General features: G+C 50.7%; 1 protein-coding gene across 3 annotated transcripts; it reads right to left on the minus strand.

The window, feature by feature from the left end:
• Positions 1 to 48: 48 nt before the first annotated feature.
• MRNIP (MRN complex interacting protein) lies at positions 49 to 17,471 on the minus strand. Of its 3 annotated transcripts, none has more exons than XM_062188567.1 (7): positions 17,356 to 17,471; positions 12,932 to 12,991; positions 9,333 to 9,421; positions 4,626 to 4,701; positions 2,530 to 2,666; positions 1,874 to 1,961; positions 49 to 634 (listed from the first exon to the last, which is right to left on the minus strand). In XM_062188567.1, the coding sequence occupies exons 1-7, from the start codon at positions 17,419 to 17,421 to the stop codon at positions 152 to 154; spliced, it is 999 nt and encodes a 332-aa protein (XP_062044551.1). In that variant the 5' UTR covers positions 17,422 to 17,471; the 3' UTR covers positions 49 to 151. The 3 variants fall into 3 exon arrangements, with proteins under 3 accessions (XP_062044551.1, XP_062044553.1, XP_062044552.1); XM_062188569.1 differs by lacking the exon at positions 49 to 634 and adding an exon at positions 641 to 1,080; XM_062188568.1 differs by lacking the exon at positions 49 to 634 and having other exon boundaries at positions 1,087 to 1,961.
• Positions 17,472 to 20,510: the final 3,039 nt, after the last annotated feature.

A 20,510-nucleotide genomic window follows, 5' to 3' on the forward strand; every position in this document is an offset into this window, starting at 1 on the left:
TGTTGTCCTACTGTGTGTTGTCCGCTCTCAGTGGTTTTCAAAGGTTACACTCATGTAGAAATGAGCACCGTAGGGAGCTGCCCATTTCTTGGTCCAACAGAGGTGCTCTTGTACCAGGATCGTCTGTTATCAGTAACATCCGGGCCTCTGCTCACAGATCATCACTGAAATCCTCTCCTGTTGTAAAGAGGTCACACAGCTGCAGGGCTGGAGGGGTCTGTGATACTGGCAATGATGACCCACCCTCTGCCTGAATCCCCATACCCCACCACTGCTCAGGGGAATTCCCAGAGGGCCTCTCGGACCCAGGCCTGGGAGTGTGTGTGACTTGAGGAAACTGGACAGTGGCTGCTTCCCAGCTCTCCTTTGGGGTTTGGGTCCCTTGCTCAGCCTGTGCTGGACCTGCTGTCCTGAGTCCCCTCTGTGGTGGTTCTCGTGGCTCTGTGTCCACCTGTGAGCTGTCCACAGGAGATGGGAGATATCTTGTCCATTTAGAAGACGTAGCCTTAACCTGCCAGGCTGGACTTGGCAGTTCCTCCCGAGGAACACGGGGTTCCCTGGTGCTGCAGGCCACTGAGTGCTGGAGGCAACGACTGCCGCCTTCCTCCACCTTCTTGGTCAGGCCGGCGGAGCCCTGAAACATCAAGAGAAGCCAGCTGTATGCTCTGGGTGCCCAGGGGGACCAGCTGCTGGGACTTGTTTCTGAGATGATGCTTATCCCTTGTGCATTTGAGCTCAGCTGCTTGGAAGTCCTCAGGCTGGCAGGCTAGGTGTGGCACAGTGAATAAACGCCCTCTGCTTCATCCCACACCCTCAGTTAAATTCCAGGAGCAGGCTCCAGGAAAGACATTGCCATGTCCCCAGTGGCCCGTGCCCGGGGAGCTTAGGTCAGGTCAGGGGTGCCTGACAGGAAGGACAAGTAGGCAGGGCCTAGAGACCGCCCGGAAGTGGATGGAGGCCGACTCCACCTGCCTGCTCCTTCCCCGGCCGGAGAGGACACCTCAGAACGCTGCTGTGCTCCCCCGGGACATGCCAACGGTGCTGGGGTCCAGCGTCTCCCATTCAGCACCCAAAGATGTCCTGAAAAATTAGGTTTCACTACTTAACTATAAGATTTATTTGAAAACCACCCCAGAGTGGGTCCTTGCAACATTGCCACCCAGGCATCAACAACGGGGAAGAGGCCTGCGTCCATCCCTGATACCCAACACTGGCTTTGCCACTGAACTTGCTTCCTCTCTCTAAGCACCAGACTTGACATGAGCATTAAACACAATAACACAGTTCATGTTTAGCCCAGGGACTGCAAAACAATGGCTCTGCCACATTCTGTCATTTGGAGACTTAGAGCCACATACTTAGGGTCACAAACCTAGTCCCGGCAACACCAAAATTTGAACTTGCCTCCTGGCTTTGAGCCTGTGATCTGTGTGATCTGTGCTAAGGCTGGGCGAGGGCAGTGACCAATGTCAGCAGGCCTCATGCCCACGCTCCCAGGACAGCATAAGGCAAAACCTGGGTTCTGCAGCACTGAATGTGCAGTGGGTTCTGCTAGGTTCAAGCATAAGGAACAGGAACACAGCCCGAGTGACCAGGGGCCTTTAATGTGAGAGTATGTACCTGGGGAGTGAGGCAAAGCCGGGCCAACCTCAGGTGACGCCCAGGTATCACGATGCCTTTTGGGCTGCCAGTTAATTTCATGGGGAAGATGAGCAGGGGGCGAGATGGGGCAGAGCCCAGAGAAAGGAGCTGAAGACAAGAGCCTCAGGAAGGAAGCTGTGCTTTGTGGGAGTAAAAACCTCATACTTCAACATCCCTGCGTATGCTTGGTATCACTGGGACCAGAAGGGAAGTGCTGTTCCCCAACACCAACCTTACGGGGTTCCCAGGAGCCCTCGGCGTCGCCCAGGTCTGGGATATCATGGCTGTGTGCTGTCTGGGCTGTGCTTGGGCTCCATTTCCTGGCAGAAGGAAAGTGCTGTCAACAATCCAGCCCTATCACCACAGTCCCCCATGGCCGCCTGAGTGGCCACCTGGCTGCACACACGGCAAAGCAGGAGCCTCACCTCTACAGCCTCTAGGCAGCTGCTCAGCCCTGCCCCCTCCATCAACAGGCTGTGGCACTTCTCTGCCCCATGGCTTGTCCAGAATCTACCTCCCCAAAGCACCGCCTCTGTAAGGGCCACAGCGGATCCTCAGCCTTAGGCTGTCTCCTGAAAGCTGAGCTGCACAGGGGAGTCTGGAGCAGAGGCGGCCACCTCCTGTGCAGTCTGTGGTCTTTGCTTCTCTAGGTTAAGGTTCCCAGGCTCGTCAGCTGCCCTGGCCACTTCCCTTAAACCCAGTTCTGTGAGGTGAGTTGTCTGAGCTGTTCAGAATCCAGTGAGCACTCCTATAAAGGGCGCCATGCAGCACCCCTGCATCCACCTCCCAGGCTTCTCCCACTTGGCTGCCGCCAGCAGTGTCTCCTGTCTCCGTTCTGGGACTCAGTGAGAGCACTGGCTACACCTGGACCAGTGACGTGCTGGGCACCTTTTTCTGGGCAGCTCTTGACTGAAGGGAGCGTCTGGATCCTCCATTTTGGATGAAGGCTGTCTGTGTAAACACACTCCTCCTGGTTCCAGAGCTGGGGAGTCCTTGTCCAGAAACTTCAGCCAGCGGCTCTCTCCCTAAGTGTCAGGAAGAGGCTGTTCTCAGAGTCGGAAAGCAAGCACATCTACGGAACCTCTGACACCCCAGGGGCTCAGGACCCACGTGTCCCTTCTCACCAGCAGGTAGTGCACACCGGGCCAGACCTTGGAGCAGCAGGGCCCAACCTGTCAAAACCTCCAATGTCCACATTCCCTGGCCCAGTGACCCCATATGGACAGCAAAGACACAGGATATTCATCACGGTGTCACAGATGACGGTGAATGGCATTTACACTGGTGAAGTGCAGAGGCAAGCTCATTCCCTCGTGTGAAGGGATCAATACCTGCAGCCCACCTTTCACTGCCTTTTTAAAGACTGATTTACTTATTTGAAAGGTGGAGAGAGAGAAAGAGAGGGAGGGAGGGGGAGAGGGAGAAAGAGAGGGAGGGGGAGAGAAAGAGAGAGAATAATCTTCCATCCACTGGTTCACTCCCCAGATGGCCACAACGGCCAAAGGCAGAAGCTTCATCCCGGTCTCCCATGCGGGTGCAGGGTCCCTAGGACTTGGGCCATCTTCTACTGCTTTCCAAGACCATAGCAGAGAGCTGGACTGGAAGTGGAGCAGTCAGAACTTGAACTGGCACCCATATGGGATGCTGGCACTGCAGGCGGCAGCTTTACCCACTACGCCACAGCGCTGGCCCCTACTGTTTTTAAAAAATGAAAATTGGGGCCAGCGTTGTGGCATAGTGGGTTAAGCTGCCGTCTGCAGCGGTCACATCCCATATGGGCACCGATTCAAGCCCCCACTGCTCCCTTCCGATCCAGCTCCCTGTTCATGTGCCTGGGAAAGCAGTGGAAGATGACCCAAGTTCTTGGGCCCCTGTGCCCATGTGGAAGACTTGGATGAAGCTCCTGGCTCCTGGTTCCGGCGTGGCTCAGGCCCAGACTTTGCAGCCATTTGGGGAGTAAACCAGTGGATGGAAGACCTCTGATTCTCCCTCTCTCTGTAACTCTGCCTTCCAAATAAAATAGATCTTTAATAAAGCCTAGAAGACAAGCGGGAAGAGGGTGGCCAGAGTGCTCCTGGGAGCAGAGGTGCAGGCTGTCCTGCAGGGGCCAGTTTTCCCCGTGGCCCGGCATCCTGGATGGGGCAATGACGTCAGCTCCTTCTCACTAAAGCTCACGCACACTGCCTGCCTGCCTCTTTTCCACAATTCCATGTGACTCCGCTCTCAAGTAGAGCAAGGGAACGGGGGACCCCGGGTGGCTTACACCGGCCTCTTCCCATCAGAAGTGCCTGGAGGGCCAGGGGAGCACAGCAGGAGCTGCACGCGGAGTTCAGGAGGTGCTCTCCCCAAGCACACAGAGAAAGCCCCTTTCTGCACAGTACCGATCTGTGGACGTATCTATCTCACCCTTACAAGAGGGACAGGTTATGTTTTTCTGTTCCCTGTTGCTTTGCTTGTCATCAGTAAGGGTTTGCTGAATGTACAGCTGGCAAATAAAAATTACAGGAGCCCACTGTTTTGGAGCAAGCTCCTGCACTGGGCCTCAAGAGACCAGACTAAAAATAAAAATGGAGTCACCCATGAAAAGGCTGCCCCCATGTCCTCAGAGGGGAACTCAGCTGTCACCTGACCTTGTGAGAAATCAGGAGAGACTGGCCTCATTTCCCAAACAGGCCACCGCTTTAACCCTTACCACACAAGGTGACGTGATGTTAACACATCAGTTTCCTGCTGTTCTGTCTCCCTCCCTGCCTCCACCTCACAAGAAAAGCAACTTTGAAACGACTTATCTACCCTGTTGTTTGTTTCTGCTTTCTTCAGACTTTCTCTATGAAACCAACCCTTCTGCTCTAGGCTATGGAATGAAGTTTTGCCTGATTCTAGAACTGCAAAAGTCAAACCAAATCAAATTATGTGGTTTTGTTCTTTGACAATATATATACAGAACTACTTGCGTTAAGCTGGGACAGAAGCTGTTGGCTTACCTGAGGGTTCACATTCTCAGCCTGCTGGTGACCTCCAATTTCTTCTTCACTGGCACTTCTAAAACCTCCCAGGGACCTTAGAGGAAGAGCATACATACGCCTTTTGTACAATGACCAGAAAGAGGAAGGACAATGAAGATGAAAATGGCAGGATGCAAGGACTCAATACTCAGAGACTGTCCTGGGGGACCTCAGGGACTGATCTCTGCGGTCTGGTGTGATTTGGTCATCCTGCAGCAGCTGAGGGCCTGGGGAGAGGAGCTGTTTGTTTCCTTTGATTGAGCACCGTCAAGCCCTCCCCAACAGGGACCAAGACATGGGGCAGAGAGGGTGTGCCCTCCACTTGCAGACTGGAATTGGCATCTTAGCTTTGACAGCGACTAGCTGCGTGGCTCATCAGACTTTGGGTCCATCACTGTATTTGACTTTCCTCATCCACAGATGTAGATAATATTGTGTCTATGATGCTAAGGTAAATGAAACAAGCTACATGCATGTCCCCTGCTCAAGTCCCCTAAAACCCAGGGTTCTTCCCATCAACATGGGGATGTCCTCATGGGACAAGGTCACACAGAGTCCTGTAGTCACAGAAAGAATTCTGCTGAGCTTGCCAAGTCAGAGTGGCCCCAGCCAGCCTCCTGGGGCCAGCAGCGAGGGCTCTTCATCTCAGAAAGATGAGCAAGGGGTGGGGCCTGTGTGAGGACTAGAGGCTAGCATCAAGGCCACGTCCATGCATGTGGGTTGTTACATCACGTCACCACATGAAACTCATTCTAGTGCGCACCTGCACACCTCTACCCCAGTGACTTTGTCCTAAGTCACTGGTCCTCACAGGGCTGTTATGACGATGAAACAAGGTGATGCAGGTAGAAACACCTTCCCTGACCCACACAGACACTCAGTTCTGCTGAGCGGCGTCCAACCAGTGAGTGGCCAGCACTCTGCACAGCTGCCTGATCTAAGAACTCACTCCAGCAGCTAAAGGATGTCTCCGCACTCTGGACACAGCCGGCCTTCTCGTTTCCAGTGCTTCCACTGGGAAGCAGATAACGAGCCCTCTTTTTTCCAGCTGCTTTTCATTCCTTCCCTCTGTCTTCTGGCTCCTGCAACTTCATTATGTTGTGCCAACAGACAGATTTGTATTTAACTTTTAAAATGAACTTGTTGGGGTGTAATTCATTTATATTGAAATGTACCCATTAAGTGTATAGTTGAGTTTTGATAGGTTAGATCTTTATAACTGCTACCTCAACCAAGATACAGAAAAATCCTGATTACCCTCAAAAGTTCCCTCATTTACCTCTGCAGTGAGCTGTCCTCCCCAGGACACCGCTGTGCAGTGTGTGCCGTTGAGCCCAGAGTGCACAGCTCTGTTCAGCCGGCCTCCTACAGTGCTGTTCTGAGATCTGCCACTGGTGCTGCTGCTGCACGGTATCCCTGGATGAATGCACAGCTGTTCACCCATCCACCTGCTGATGACATTTAGTCTAGTCCTTTGCCAGCAATTTTTCCAACTGATCACTGCATTTTTATAGAAACATAATTTCACATGTTGGCCTTGTGTCCTTGTACTGTAGTCAATCTTTAAGTCAGGTTTGTAGAAGTCCTCCAACATTATTCTTTATCAAAATTGTTTTGGTCATTCTTGGTCATTTGCTTGTCTATATAAATTTTAGGATCAGTTGGCCAATTTCCTTAAAAAAAAAACAAAAGCTTGCTGGGACTTTGAGTGGGACTAGATTAACTCTCTAGATCAATTTAGGACAAAGTGACAGCTCAACAATCCAAAATGTTATACCTTAATTTTCCAAGCCATAAAAATGTTATAGCTGCCGGCGCTGCGGCTCACTAGGCTAATCCTCCGCCTTGCGGCGCCGGCACACCGGGTTCTAGTCCCGGTCGGGGCACCGATCCTGTCCCGGTTGCCCCTCTTCCAGGCCAGCTCTCTGCTGTGGCCAGGGAGTGCAGTGGAGGATGGCCCAAATGCTTGGGCCCTGCACCCCATGGGAGACCAGGAGAAGCACCTGGCTCCTGCCATCAGATCAGCGCGGTGCGCCGGCCGCAGCGCGCTACCGCGGTGGCCATTGGAGGGTGAACCAACGGCAAAAGGAAGACCTTTCTCTCTGTTTCTCTCTCACTGTCCACTCTGTCAAAAAAAAAAAAAGTTATAGCTTTTCGTTAATTTAAATCTTCAACTTCCCTGAACAATGTTTTGTTCTTTTTGCCAAATAGATCTTGCATCCTTACTCTTATATTCATCCCCAAGTATTTTATTTTTGATGCTATTCTGAAAAATTTTTAAATTATTTCCCAATTGTTCACTGCGCTTACATAGAAATATAATTTCTCATATTGACCTTGTATCATTGTGATCATGTTAAGCCAACAGATTAGTTCTAGTTGTTTTCTATATTCATAAGAGTTCCTACATGCCCCATTATGCTGCTTGCAAATAACATAGGGGCTTTATATGGTTTGTGATTTATTGTTTCCTGAATCTAAGAATGTTAAGTCTTTAATCCTGGAAAACTCTCCGCACTCTTAACTCTTCCAGTAGCGCTTTTACCACTTCTTTATTCTTCTTGCTGGAATTCTTCTGTGTTCTGCATGTGCCTCAACTTCCCCTCATGCCTTCTACCTTTTAATCATCCTGTGATGTGTTGTGAATAATTGCTTCAAATTCATCTTTCATTTCAGTGAATTCTCTCCTCAGCTGCATTTAATGTTTAGCCTGTCTCTTGCATGTTTAATTTCAATGATTCTACTTTTATTTTTTTTAAGATTGATTGATTTATTTGAAAGTCAGAATCACAGAGTGGGAGAGACAGAGAATGAGAGAGCGCTTTTTTTTTTTTTTTTTGGACAGGCAGAGTGGACAGTGAAAGAGAGAGAGACAGAGAGAAAGGTCTTCCTTTGCCGTTGGTTCACCCTCCAATGGCCACCATGGCTGGTGCGCTGTAGTCGGCGCACCGCGCTGATCCAAAGGCAGGAGCCAGGTGCTTCTCCTGGTCTCCCATGGGGTGCAGGGCCCAAGGACTTGGGCCATCCTCCACTGCACTCCCTGGCCACAGCAGAGAGCTGGCCTGGAAGAGGGGCAACCGGGATAGAATCCGGCACCCTGACAGGGACTAGAACCCGGTGTGCTGGCACCGCAAGGCGGAGGATTAGCCTGTTGAGCCACGGCGCCGACCTGAGAGAGCGCTTCTGTCCACTGGTTTACTCCCTAGATGGCTGCAATGGCCAGGGCTGGGCTAGGCCAAAGCCAGGAACCAGGAGCTTCATTTTGGTCTCCCACGTGGGTGGCAGGGGCCCAAACACTTGGGTTATCTTCCGCAGCTTTTCCCAGGCCATTAGCAGCGATCAGAAATGGAGCAGATAGGACATAAACCAGTGCCCCTATGGGATACCAGTGTCTCAGGAGGCAATTTTACTTGCTACACCACAATACCTGCCCTCTACCTTTAAGAACTGGAGGCCAGTATGTGGCGCAGAGTTAAGCTCCACTTATGATGCTGCCATCCCCTATCAGTACTGTTTCAAGCCCTAGCTGCTCTGTTTCTGATCTAGCTCCCTGTTGATATGCCTGGGAAGGCAGCAGAGGATGGTCCAAGTACTTAGACCCCTGCCACCCATGTGGGAGACCCAGATGGAGTTCCAGGCTCTTGGCTCTGTTCTGGCCTAGTACTGGTCATTGTGTCCAGTGGACAAGCGGAAGATTTCTCTGTCTCTCTAGTTACTCTATCAAACAAATAACTCTTTCTAAAAAAATCTTCCATAAACTGCTTTTGGTTCTTTTTCAAATGTATTTAGTTATTTTTAATGTCCCTCTATCAACCGTTAACTCCCTCTTTTGTCAAGTGTATTACACATGCAATGTTATGCATGCTGCAGTCCTTGCACTCTGGCTTTTCTGAGCCGCCTGTTACTTAGTCTACTCTGACATGTTTACTTGAGTGTATAATGATTTGTAACTCTGAGTCTATGCTCCTTGGAATTCTACCTGTGGGACTTCTTTGAAGCCAGGGTGAAAGATGTGTTGCTGCAGAGAGGAGCTGTATGTACCTCAATTTCCTGGAGCATCTGAAATGTAAATGCTCAGCTAGAGGCTCTTCACACAGCGGGTGGTGTGTGAAGGCTAAAAGACCAGGAAGGCTTCCAGAATCACGGAGAGCGAGTCCTCTTTCCTCAGCCGACGCAAAGCCCTGCTGCACAGCGGGTATGTATTTGTACCTGAGAGTCCAGTCAGCTGCGTGGAGGGCTCCCGCTGACCGGGTCCACACTTTGTCTTTGGCCTCCTGCAGTCCTCTGGCTGTCTAAACAAGGGCTCCGGAGAAGCAGCCTTCAATCACAGCAGCTCAGGGACTCCCTTCTGGATCCTGGCTCTTACTCCACTTTTGCCTGAGGGTTACGGACTCTCCTGCTAGCTCATCAGTGCAGTTAAAATACTGCAGTCCCCTTTTCTAGTTATTTTTACTGAGAGAATTGTTCAAGGTATTTAAGCGACTGTATAAGAGTATGACGAAAAATCCACAGGAGAATGTCATTAAAGATAATGCATATTTCCCCCAAACTTCGTGAAGTACCCTCTTATTGCAAGACACGGAAACCTATGGGTTTTCTCCACTGTGTGAGTTCACAGACAAAGCACACACCCACTATCCAGTTATCAGGAAGAGCAAGATAATTGTGCTCCTCTCAAAACTCTACCTGAGTGACATCTCTGAAACCTGCCCCTGCAGCAGGTTTAATTTCTGGACATGGCGTCTGCAGTCAGCCCCGGAGCCCTCACCGTAAGCCTGCGAAGCAAAAGAAACAACACTGTTGAGTTTAAAAAGCGCTGGCCGGGCGTGCAGAACAGATGCGTGTGAGAGGAGTCTCAGCAAGGACAACACCGTGTTCTCCAAGGCCCAAAGAAGCCTGAAGCAGGCTGTGCAGATCGTTAGGACCAGTGGCTATGTCTAAGGTGGCTGACAGGTGAACGAGCTCCAGACTGATAATTTAGTTCTCTCTGGCTGCCCCACTAGTACTGAGCTCTACCCCAAGCCCTGCACAAAATGGCTAATGAACATGAATTAAAAAGGTACAAAAGAATTTTTAAATCCATGTACAGTGTTTTCCAAAATATGCATCTCCATGAACTTTTTGAAGATCCCAACTAGGTAAAATGTCTGGCCTATCAGACAGCAGTAGGTGCTCCTGAGAAGAATAAGGCAAAGAATGGGGGCGGGCAGAGTTAGGAACACGGATGCCTTTTGACACAGGGCCTCCAGAGTGCGCAAGGAATGAGTCAGTGAGAAGGCAAAATTTGAGTACAAACAGGAGATATGGGTGAGTCACACGCACAACTGGGAAAAGACTGTCCCATCAGAAACAATGAGACGGAAATGAAGGCAGAGACCCTCAGCCTGGCACATGGGTGACTAGTGAGACTGGAACTGAGTGGTCTGAGGGGAAGCTGGCAGGGTCTTCCACATGAGTGTCACCTTCATGGGCATGGGACCTGCTCTGCTGCTGCCAATCTGAAGTTCTTTTTAAACTAAGTTTCTATTTATTTGAGAGACAGACAGAGAGACCTCCTATCTGCTGGTCCACTCCCCAAATGCCTGCAACAGCTGGGAGACAAGAACTCATTCCAAGCCTACCATGTGCGTGGCAGGAACCAATTACTTGAGCCATCACTGTTGCTTCCCAGGGTCTGCATTAGAAGGAGGCTGGAGTCAGGAGCCAGAGCCGGGACTCAAAGCCGGGCACTATCATGACGTGCCACCTTCACTGCTATACTAACCTTCCAGCTGCTGAAATATGTGAGACAGTGATTTGGTCTTGAGTGTGTGCTCTGTAAATGAAGTCCAGTAGACAACAGAGCGTGTGTGTGGCCACCTGCAGGCCAATTCTCCATGTCCCATGGACACGTAACTCCTGTGGACTCACTGCAGGGGAGTTCATCCAGACTCTGAGAGCTGGGGTAGGGGAAGGGTGCTGGAGAGGCCAGACTTTCCCCTGGAACCAGAGCTTCTTGCAAAGGCAGAATGGTGGCAGTGAGGTTCTAGGAATCATAAACCCTCAATGCACTGCCATATCCTTTCTTGCTTGTTACTTCTCTGCCTTAGGCAATCTGCTAGGCTGAAAAGGGTGCCGCAGAAGGCAAGGGAAAGGGGGACTCAGCACTGAAGGGACGCGATGGCTGTGGGCACCATCAGACATCATGTAACACGTGAGATGCCAATTACGTATCCTGCAGCGACTGGGTGGAGGGTGGCCTGCATGCATCTGAGTTGTCAGATGATCTTACCTTGGGTCACTCTGAGAGGTCAAGAGGCTACAATCAGAGCACTCCAGTGCCTAGACAGGGAGGAAGGGAACAGCAGCTGGCAGGGCAGGAAGCAGAGCAGCAGAGCATGTTGCAAGGGGCTGCCAGGACGTGAAGTCACGTGAGGACTGAGAACTACCCACTGGTCTTCAGTAACATGGAGATCATTGCTGACGTGGACAGAACAACTGCAGCGGCTGCTGGGGAGAGCAATCCTGCTTGCAGCAACTTCAGACAAGGAATGGCAGCGTTGAAGGAGCTGCATGAGCACCAGGGGATGCTCTGCCACACACTCACAGCCTCCTCCTCTGGCACAGAATGAAGACTTCACTCCCCAGTGTGCCCTGGGGCCAGGAATGGCCAGGAGACCAGGCTCTTTCCCATGTCAGCCACTTGCAGGTCCCGCCCTACAGGCCTCCTGGGTAGCTCCCCCACGCCTCCGCCACTTCCAGTTGCTGGAGGCAGCTGCAGACGACAAAGCCGGGATCCCAGTGTCCACACATGTCAACATCCTCCCAGGACAGTCAGGTGTGTGACTGCTGCTGTAACCACTGCACAGGCCTGGAGGCCCTGAGAGGATGAAGCCTTCCTCGCGAAGAGCTGAGAAATGCAGACACCTCGGACAAGCTGCAGCCACTGTGGGGTGTCTGCCTAGCTGAGGAGCCAGCCCCCATCCCCTGGCACCCTCCCCAGTTGGTTGGACCAGAGGTGGACATCTGAGTGAACCAGGGCCCAGGGGATGGCTTCTCCCAGGAATCTGTAATTGGGACTCAGCTACTCCAGCTGGCTCAGAATGAGAGTCTGCGTTCTCTGAGTGGAGGACGTTACTGTGAACCATCTGGGAACAAACAGGAAGGGAGGGAGTGGGGAAAGGGAAGGAGGAGGCGTACATAGGGAGAAACCGGGCAAGGGGGAGGAGAAGGGAGGAAAAGATGATACCTGCCTGTTGGCAACTTTTCTTTCAAGGGTTCAGGGATGAAGTTCTGCCCTTGGGCCTTCCCTAAGGTACCCCATTACGGACAGCACATTTGAAAAACATCTTTGCTAAAGCCATTTTGAAATGTTTTTGTCTATTATTTGCAATGAAAGGAACCCTAATCAAAAGATATCCTCTAAAATAACAATTTCATTTCTAGGATTTCTGTTCTAGGGACATAAATACCCATCAAACTAGTGACTTGTCTAACAAGTATTCATGGGGCACTGGCGATGTGTCAGGCACTGTGCTAAGTGCTAGGGACACACAGTGAATGTAGGCAAAGCCTCTTGCACAGTCTGCAAAGGACAGTACTCACCAGATGACATTAACACTTAACTCCTGATCAGCATAATGATAATGGGCACAGAGGCCTTGAGGAGAGGAGCTGGACTGTTTCAGGTCAGAAAGAAGCAGGAAAAAAAAGAAAGAAAGAAAGAAGCAGAACAAGGATGAGAGATGAGGTGGGAGAGGCAGCACTGGGCTAGAGCTGGCAAATTGAGTGGGAACTGTGATTCCATGGAGCAAAGCACAAGACGCAGTTGATGTCAATACCTGCAGACTTGAAAACTGTGTGCAAGGTCGGGGAAAAGCAACTGAAGGAGAGCAGGCAGCCCAGGTCCCTGAGCACCGTGGCCCCCTGAGCCCACTCTCCCCCCAGCCCTGCTCGCAGACTCCCTTATTATCTTGCAGGCCCCTGCATTTTCCTTCCACCGCGCTCGGCCTAGCTTTAGGTTACAAGCGTGCGTGTGCCTGTGTGCTCGTGTATTACTCTCTCTTCCCCTTCTATATGAACGCAAGAACATTAAGCGTCTTGGTGCCCACTGTTTCTAGGTGCCTGGCACACAGAAGGCATGCAACACATTCTTGCTGAATAAAGAAAACAAAGGCAACACTGTCTCACCAGGCATTGCTCTGTCTATTTCACAGAGCACTCAGTCTGCTGAACTTCATGTGAGAGAAAGCAATCCCAGGCGTGGAATGCTGGGACTCCACCTGCCTCTGCTCCTCACGACTTACCCGCAAAAAGGACTGCTTCTCTCCGCACGCTCTGCATGTCCATTTGAGACTCTTCTTCAGCTGCAAGGCAATTTCAGAAATACAGCTCATATAATGAGTTTATTATTTAATTTCTAAAAGATTAACTTTAGGAGGCCCGGATGAAGCTCCTGGCTTTGGCCTGACACAGCCATGGCCGTTGCAGTCATTTGAGGAGTGAATTAGTAGATGGAAGATCTATCTCTCCTTCTCTCTTTTCCTTAAATAAATAAATAAAATGAAATGTTTATTTATTTGAAAGGCAGAGCCAGAGAGAAACAGAGAGAGAGCTTTTCAATCTGCTGGTTCACTCCCCAGATGGCTGGGATTGGGCCAGGCCAAAGGATGTCAGAGCTCCATCTGGGTACTTGGGCCATTATCCAGTGCCTTCCCAAGAACATTAGCAGGGAGGTAGATCCGAAGCAGAGCAGCCAGGACTCAAGCTGGCCCTGTTATGGGATGCTGGCATCCCAAGTGGCAGCTTAATGTGCCACAATGCTGGCCCCACAGATTAATTATTTAAAACAAGGTGGAAGTGGATCAGCAAAAATTCTGAACGATCAATGGGAAGTGGAATCCAGAAGCAAACCAACATATATGAGGGTACTTCAAAAAAGATCATGGACAAATGGAATTAAAAGATAAAATCCATTTTGGGACAAAATTTGAATTCCATGCCTACTCTTTCATAATATGCATTTTCTATGAACTCTTTGAAGACCCCTTGTAGATATGATTTCAAAATATTTTTGCACCAAAATAAACTTACTTTTAACTTCATTTGTCTAAAAATTTTCTTTGTTTGAAAGGCAAAGTGACAGAGAGAGGGACAGACAGATTTTCCATCTGCTTGGTTTACCTCTCAAATTGCCACAACAGCTGGGCTGGGCCAGGCCAGAGCCAGGAGCCAATTCCATCCGGGCCTGCCATGCGGATGGCAGGGACTCAAGTACTTGAGCCATCATCTGCTGTTTCTCAGGTGCATTTGCAGGGAGCTAGATTGGAAGCAGAGATGCCAGGACTCAAGCTGACACTCTAATATGGAAGGCAAGTATCCCAAACAGTGGCTTAACCCACTGTGTCATAACACCTGTCCCTGAATTTTCTCAAGTGGCATCATATATATGGAAATTTAGCACACTAGAAAGGTGGCATTTAAAACAACGAGGGCAGAGGTGTGGTGTGGCAGGTTAAGCTGCCACTTGGAATGCGGACATCCCACATGGGTTGAGGCTGGCCAAGTGAGGCTGTGAGTCTGTGGGCCCCTTCAGACGTAGGTAGAAAGTTCTTCACAAGCAAGCTGTCACCTGTGGCTAGAAAGCCTGTCTCCAGACTAACTGGCACCTCCCCCACTGACAGCTTCTTGTGCTGCATGTGTGACCTTGCAGCTTTAAACCGCACCTTCAGGGTGGGTGCAATCTTTCACCCAGAGCTGGCAGGGGAAAGGCTGAGCCCCTGGGGAGAGCCAGACTGGTCCAGGAAACTCAGGCTAGCTTGTGTGATGTTGTGGCTTTAAATCACACCTCCAGAGTGGCTGCACTCTCAGCCAGAGCTAGCAGACGAGGGGGCTGAGCCCCTAAGGAGATAGGCAGTCTCCAGGAGACCCCCATTATCTTCATGAGCCCCAAGCCAATCAACATACATATGTGAAACCCCCTGTCCAGTGGGCACCCCCAGTAGGATAACCCAATGAACAGATAGTAACACCCTAAAAAGCTGGGACCCTTCCTCAAAGCCAGCGTTCTGCTCGGGCACTCCGCCTGCTCTCCTCTCGGACCAGACACTTTCTCTGTTGCTTGTCAATCGAATAAAAGTTTCTGCTTCTTTGCAAATTGTTTCCTGGCTTTTTATTTCTATACTAAGCTGAGGAAAAGAACCCACAAGACTCGCTCTGGCAATTGCCCTCCCCTCTGTGACTGTAACATGGGGGCCAGTTTGTGTTCCAGCCGCTCCACTTCTGATCCAGCTCCCTGCTAATGGCCTGGGAAAAAGCAGCAAAAGATGGTCCAAGTGTCTGGGTCCCTGCCACCCGCCCTGGGAGACACTGGCTTTGGCCTGGCCCAGTGCTGGCTGTTGCAACATCTGGAGAGCAAACCAGTGGATAGAACATATCTATTTTTTCTCCCTCTCTCTATGTAACTGTGACTTGCAAAATAAATAAATCTTAAAAAAAAAAAAAAGAAAAATGAGGCCAGTGCCGCAGTTCACTTGGCTAATCCTCCGCCTGCGGCACCAGCACCCCAGGTTCTAGTCCCGGTTGGGGTGCCGGTTCTGTTCCGGCCACTCCTCTTCCAGTCCAGCTCTCTGCTGTGGCCAGGGAAGACAGTGGAGGATGGATGGCTCAAGTGCTTGGGCCCTGCACCCACATGGGAGACCAGGAGGAAGCACCTGGCTCCTGAAGCAACGGAAGGAAGACCTTTCTCTCTCTCTCTCTCTCTAACTCTGCCTGTCCAAAAGAAAAAAAAAAGAGAACAGACTATTCAATAAGTGGTGTAAAACTAAATCAATTTAGATCTCTATCACCTGTGGTTCTCAAAAAAAAAAAAAAAAAAATCCCGTAACATACATTTACTTTTGATTCTTGACAAGCATGACCAGATGAGTTCTCACTGAACATAAAATATCTGAAACCCAGCATGAAAAGCTAGAGTCACTACTGGCATTCCCACGACAGCCAGTAACATGATGAGTATCCCAGTATTATTTACCGCTGTTTCTAGTTGTACCAGCCAAAGGAACCGAAAAGAACATAGGGGCTGCTGCTGTGGCATAGCCAGTAAAACTGCTGCTTGCAGTGCTGGCATCCTATATGGACACCAGTTCTAGTCCCGGCTCTTCCTCTTCTGTTCCAGCTGTCTGCTAAGGCCTGGGAAAGCAGTAGAAGATGGCTCAACTCCTTGGGCCCCTGCACCTGCATGTTAGACCCAGAAGTTCCTGGCTCCTGGCTTCAGGGCCCAGTGCCGGCCATTGCGGCCAACTGGGGAGTGAAGCAGTGGATGGAAGATTCTCTCTCTCTACCTCTCTGTAACTCTTTCAGAAAAACAAACACATTTTTTTTTAAAAAAGAGAACATACTAAGAGGCATGAAAATTATTATTTACAGATAAACATTAATCGTTATTTATAGTTATCACTATAGATATTTTTAATCTGAAAATCAAAGAATGAAATGAGAAATTACTGAAAACAGTTAGGAAAACTAGTAGTGGATAGGAACAAAGTTAATATAATCTACAAAAATTAATACAGCTTGTATGTAAGAAAATAACTAGTTAAATGGAAGACCTGGAAGAAGCGCCTGGTTTCCACCAGGCCAAGCCCCTGCGGCTGTGGCTCTCTGGGGAGTGAACCAGCAGATAGATCTCTGTCTCCCCTCCCTCCCCATCCCTCTGCCTAGCCATGGCCAGAAGCCAGGGGCTTCTTTCACATCTCTCCCTCTCTGCCTTTCAAACAAATAAATACAGTCTACAGAAAACCCGCAAAGGCACACCATCACTGGTGACCAGTTCACTGGGGACAGTATGGTATAACAAGATCTTCGGAGTGGCGCAGTCTGCCTCTGCCACTGAGCAGCTGCTGAAACCGCGCGACCTCGCCGTTCTCACTGAGGATGGGAGTGATCCTGGATGCAGGGGTGCTGCCCACTGCACAGCCGCTCTGCAGTCAACTGGGTTCCTCTCCTCTGGTCGCAAATCACCTTCCACAGAGTTGAAAACGACCACGAGAGCCTCGCTACACTATAGACGTGTAACAATTAAAAAGGCAGATACTTCCATGAATTCTCAACTCCTATAACACACCTGAAAAAGGGCAATTAAAAACTCTGAGCCCCTAAAATAGCCCTTACCTAAAACAGCTTGCGTTGAACTTACAGATGCCTACTCAACAGCCTTTTTTTTTGTAAGAGGAGAGTTTATTTCTAGAAGCTGGCATCTTGGGGAAAGAGAGATCAGCACATAACCAGGAAGGGAAGTCCAGCAGAGGGGCCACCCAGCAGGCCGCCGAGGAGAAGGGGCTGAGCGACAGCGCCCGGCTCGCGGACGGAGGTCGATGCAGAGCCCCGGGAGGCCGCGAGGGGCGCCCGGGCGGCGGCCAGGAGCGCGCCAAGATTGAAGAGCGGTCGCGTCTCTCCGGTTCAAACCCAGAGCCCACGAGGGTGCCGCCCTCGGCCTGGGTTCCCCGGCCACCTGCTGGCATTCACCAGAGCCCGCCCCTGTAGACGCCAGCACCTCGTGGTTTCTACAACCACCAAGCAAACACCTGAAGCACAAAGCCCTGGACGAGGGAAGCGACACCTGTAAAATCTGGCCCTGGGCAGACATGGCCCCTTCCTCGGGCCCCAGCTACCGCCACACCCCAGCCACCGTCCCCGCGCGGGGGGAAGGGGAGGCCGGCGCCCACTCCACCTGGTGCACTTGGAAAAGGCGGCAGCTGTAGCACCTCAGGACTCGAAACCGCTGAGGAGCCGCCATTCGGAACCCAGCCGCCGAGAACCGCGCTGCGCTGCTTGCTCCTGCGCCCTCTTCCGCCCCGGCCCCGCCTCGCACGCCCCGTGTGCGCGTGCGCCAGGAGCCCCGCCCCGGCCCCGCCCCGCCCCGCCCCGCCCCAGCATGTGAGAGTCTCCGCTGTCGCTCCGGGGCGCGGTCAGCCCTCGGCGGGGGTCGGGTCCTGTGGCTACTGTGGTGTCCGGTGTTTTGGTGGGTATGGGGTAGCTGGCCACCAACTTGCTGGCTCTCCCCGGGCTGTTTCCCCTCTTTCCAAGCTGGCGGTTCTCCCTGGTCTAGCCTCTGCCCACACCTTTCCTCTACAGCAGGAGAGAGAGATACCGAGATCATAAGTGGAAGCTTAACTCTCTGAGCCACAAGAGTGATCCCCCGTCCTTAAAAATTAAAGGTAGGGGCCCTGCATCGTGGCGTACCTGGTGAAGCTGCCTCCTGGGACACTGGCATCCCATGTCGGCCCTGGTTCATGTCCGTCTGCTCGCTCTTTCTTTTCTTCTCTCTTTTAACATTTATCAATTTGAGAGGTAGAGTTACAGACAGAGAGGGAGAGACAGAGAGAGAGGTCTTCCATCCACTGGTTCACTCCCCAAATGGCAGCAACCGCCGGAGCTGGGCCAAATGAAGCCAGGAACTTCAGGTCTCCCACGTGCTGGTGCAGGGGCCCAAGCTGCTTTCCCAGGAGCAGAGAGCTGGGTCAGAAGTGTAGCAGCCGGGCGCTGTGGCGCAGCATGTTAAAGCTCTGGCCTGAAGTGCCAGCATCCCATATGGGCATCGGTTCTAGTCCTGGCTGCTCCTCTTCTGATCCAGCTCTCTGCTGTGGCCTGGGAAAGCGTAAAAGATGGCCCAAGTCCTTGGGCCCTTGCATCCGTGTGGGAGACCTGGAGGAAGCTCCTGGCTCCTTCCTGGCTTCGGATCGGCGCAGCTCCGTCCATTGAGGCCATCTGGGAAGTGAACCAGCGGATGGAAGACCTCTCTCTCTCTCTCTCTCTCTCTCTGCCTCTCCTCTCTCTGTGTAACTCTGACTTTCAAATAAATAGATAAATAAATCTTAAAAGAAGAAGAAGAAGAAGAAGAAGAAGGAGGAGGAGGAGGAGGAGGAGAAGAAGAAGTGGAGCAGCTGGGAATCAAACTGGTGTCCATATGGGATGCTGGTGCTATAGGCAGCGGCTTTACCTGCTATGTCCACAGAGCTGGTCCTTGTACATCCTTTTAAAATGGGATAGGTTAGAGTCCTCTTATATTGTACGACTTAATTTCTTTAGTATATTCACAAGGTTATACTTCTACATGGCATTTAAAACATTTACCCAGATCCTAATGTACTTAAATCTGATTACTAACAATTTAAGACTTGAAATCACTAAATGTGTGGGTTTATTATATATATCTTTTTATATATAAAGATTTATTTATTTACTTGAAAGTCAGAGTTACACAGAGAGAGAAGGAGAGGCAGAGAGAGAGAGAGGTGGTTCACTCCCCAATTGGCCCCAACAACCAGAGCTGCACCAATCCGAAGCTGGGAGCAATGAGTTTCCTCCAGGCCTCCCATGCAGATGCAGGGACCCAAGGACTTGGGCCATTTTCTACTGCTTTCCCAGCCCACAGCAGAGCTGGATCAGAAGTGCAGAAGCCAGGTCTCGAACCGGTGCCCATTTGGGATGCCAGTACTGCAGGCGGACGGCTTTACCTGCTATGCTACAGCACTGTATATCTTTTTATGTATACAGCCTTTTTATGTATACAGCCTTATGTATATCTTTTTAAAAACTTATTTGAAAGGCAAAGAGAGAGAGAGAGAGAATCTTCTATCTGCTGTTCACTCCTCAAATGCCTACAACATTGCCATGGCTAAAATCAGGAGCCAGGAACTCCATCTGGGTCTCCCACCTGAGTGGCAGGAACTCTGCTGCCTCCCGGGATACACATTAGCAGGAAGCTAGATTGGAAGTGGAAGTGGGACCCCACCTAGGCACTCCAGAATGGGATGAAGGTATTCCAAACAGCAGCCACCCCTTTTATGTATATCTTTGTTTAATTGCATTATGGCCAAGAATGTTTTCTCTGGTATGAATCTTTTGAATTATTTTATGGCAGCTGTGTGAATACTAGGAAGGAAATTATATGGCTTAGTTTATGACTTTTTTTTTTAAAGTAGTTATTGAGTTTCCTTGATGTTATTTTATTGTGTTTGAGAATGTGTTAGGGCCAGCATTGTGGCTCAGTGGGTTAAGCTATTGCCTGCAGCGCCAGCATCCTATATAGGTGCCTGTTCAAGTCCCATCTGCTCCATTTCTGATCCAGTTCCCTGCTAGTGTGCCTGAGAAAGAAGCAGAGGATGGACCAAGTGCTTGTGCCCCTGTACCCATGTGGGAGACCCGGAAGAAGCCCCTGGCTCCTGGCTTCAGATCAGCACAGCTCCAGCTGTTGCGGCCAACTGGGGAGTGAACCAGCAGTTGGAAGACCTCTCTCTGTCCTTCCTGTCTCTGTGTAACTCTTTCAAATAAATAAATAAATCTTTAAAAAAACCTAGCCATAAAATCTATGCAAATTAGTGGTTGCCTGAGTTTGATGGGGAAAGAGGGATTGGAGGCAAATGGGCCTGAGGAATCTTTCTGAGGTGATAAGAATGTTCTAGAATTGCACTGAGGAGTCGATTTTACAACTCTGCAAATTATAACTTGAAACACATGCATTTATTGAATGTAAATTATACTTCAATAAAGCTATTAAAAAACAACAAAATGCAGCCCTGGCAGGAGCAGCTACCTGGGAGCAAATGCTGGACCTTGAGGGGCCACCTCAACTTCTGCAACCCAGCCCCATTCTAGCTGAGGCCCGCAGCCCTGGCCCTGGGTCATGCCTCCTGCACCCCCATGCGTGTCCTCTGCATGGCTCAGGTTTTCCTGGGCAAGTCAGTGCAAGCCCTGCCTGGCCTGGCCCAGCATCTTCCGTGTCCCAGCCAACCTGCAGGGCCTTGTACTCCCCTGCCCCGTCCTGATGGGTCAGGTTTCCCAACCTTGCCGACCATGGCCTGGGTGGATGTCAGGAGGCTCCAG

This window comes from Lepus europaeus, chromosome 4 (genome assembly GCF_033115175.1).
Source record: "Lepus europaeus isolate LE1 chromosome 4, mLepTim1.pri, whole genome shotgun sequence".
NCBI classification, from domain to species: Eukaryota; Metazoa; Chordata; class Mammalia; order Lagomorpha; family Leporidae; genus Lepus; species Lepus europaeus.

Coding starts and splice junctions, on each gene's coding strand:
- MRNIP (XM_062188567.1), bottom strand. CDS start 17,421: ATGGCGGCTCCTCAGCGGTTTCGAGTCCTGAGGTGCTACAGCTGCCGC. Junction 9,422..12,931: donor AGAAGCAGTCCTTTTTGCGG/GTAAGTCGTGAG, acceptor TTTGCTTCGCAG/GCTTACGGTGAGGGCTCCGG. Junction 2,667..4,625: donor CTGAGAATGTGAACCCTCAG/GTAAGCCAACAG, acceptor CCTGACACTTAG/GGAGAGAGCCGCTGGCTGAA.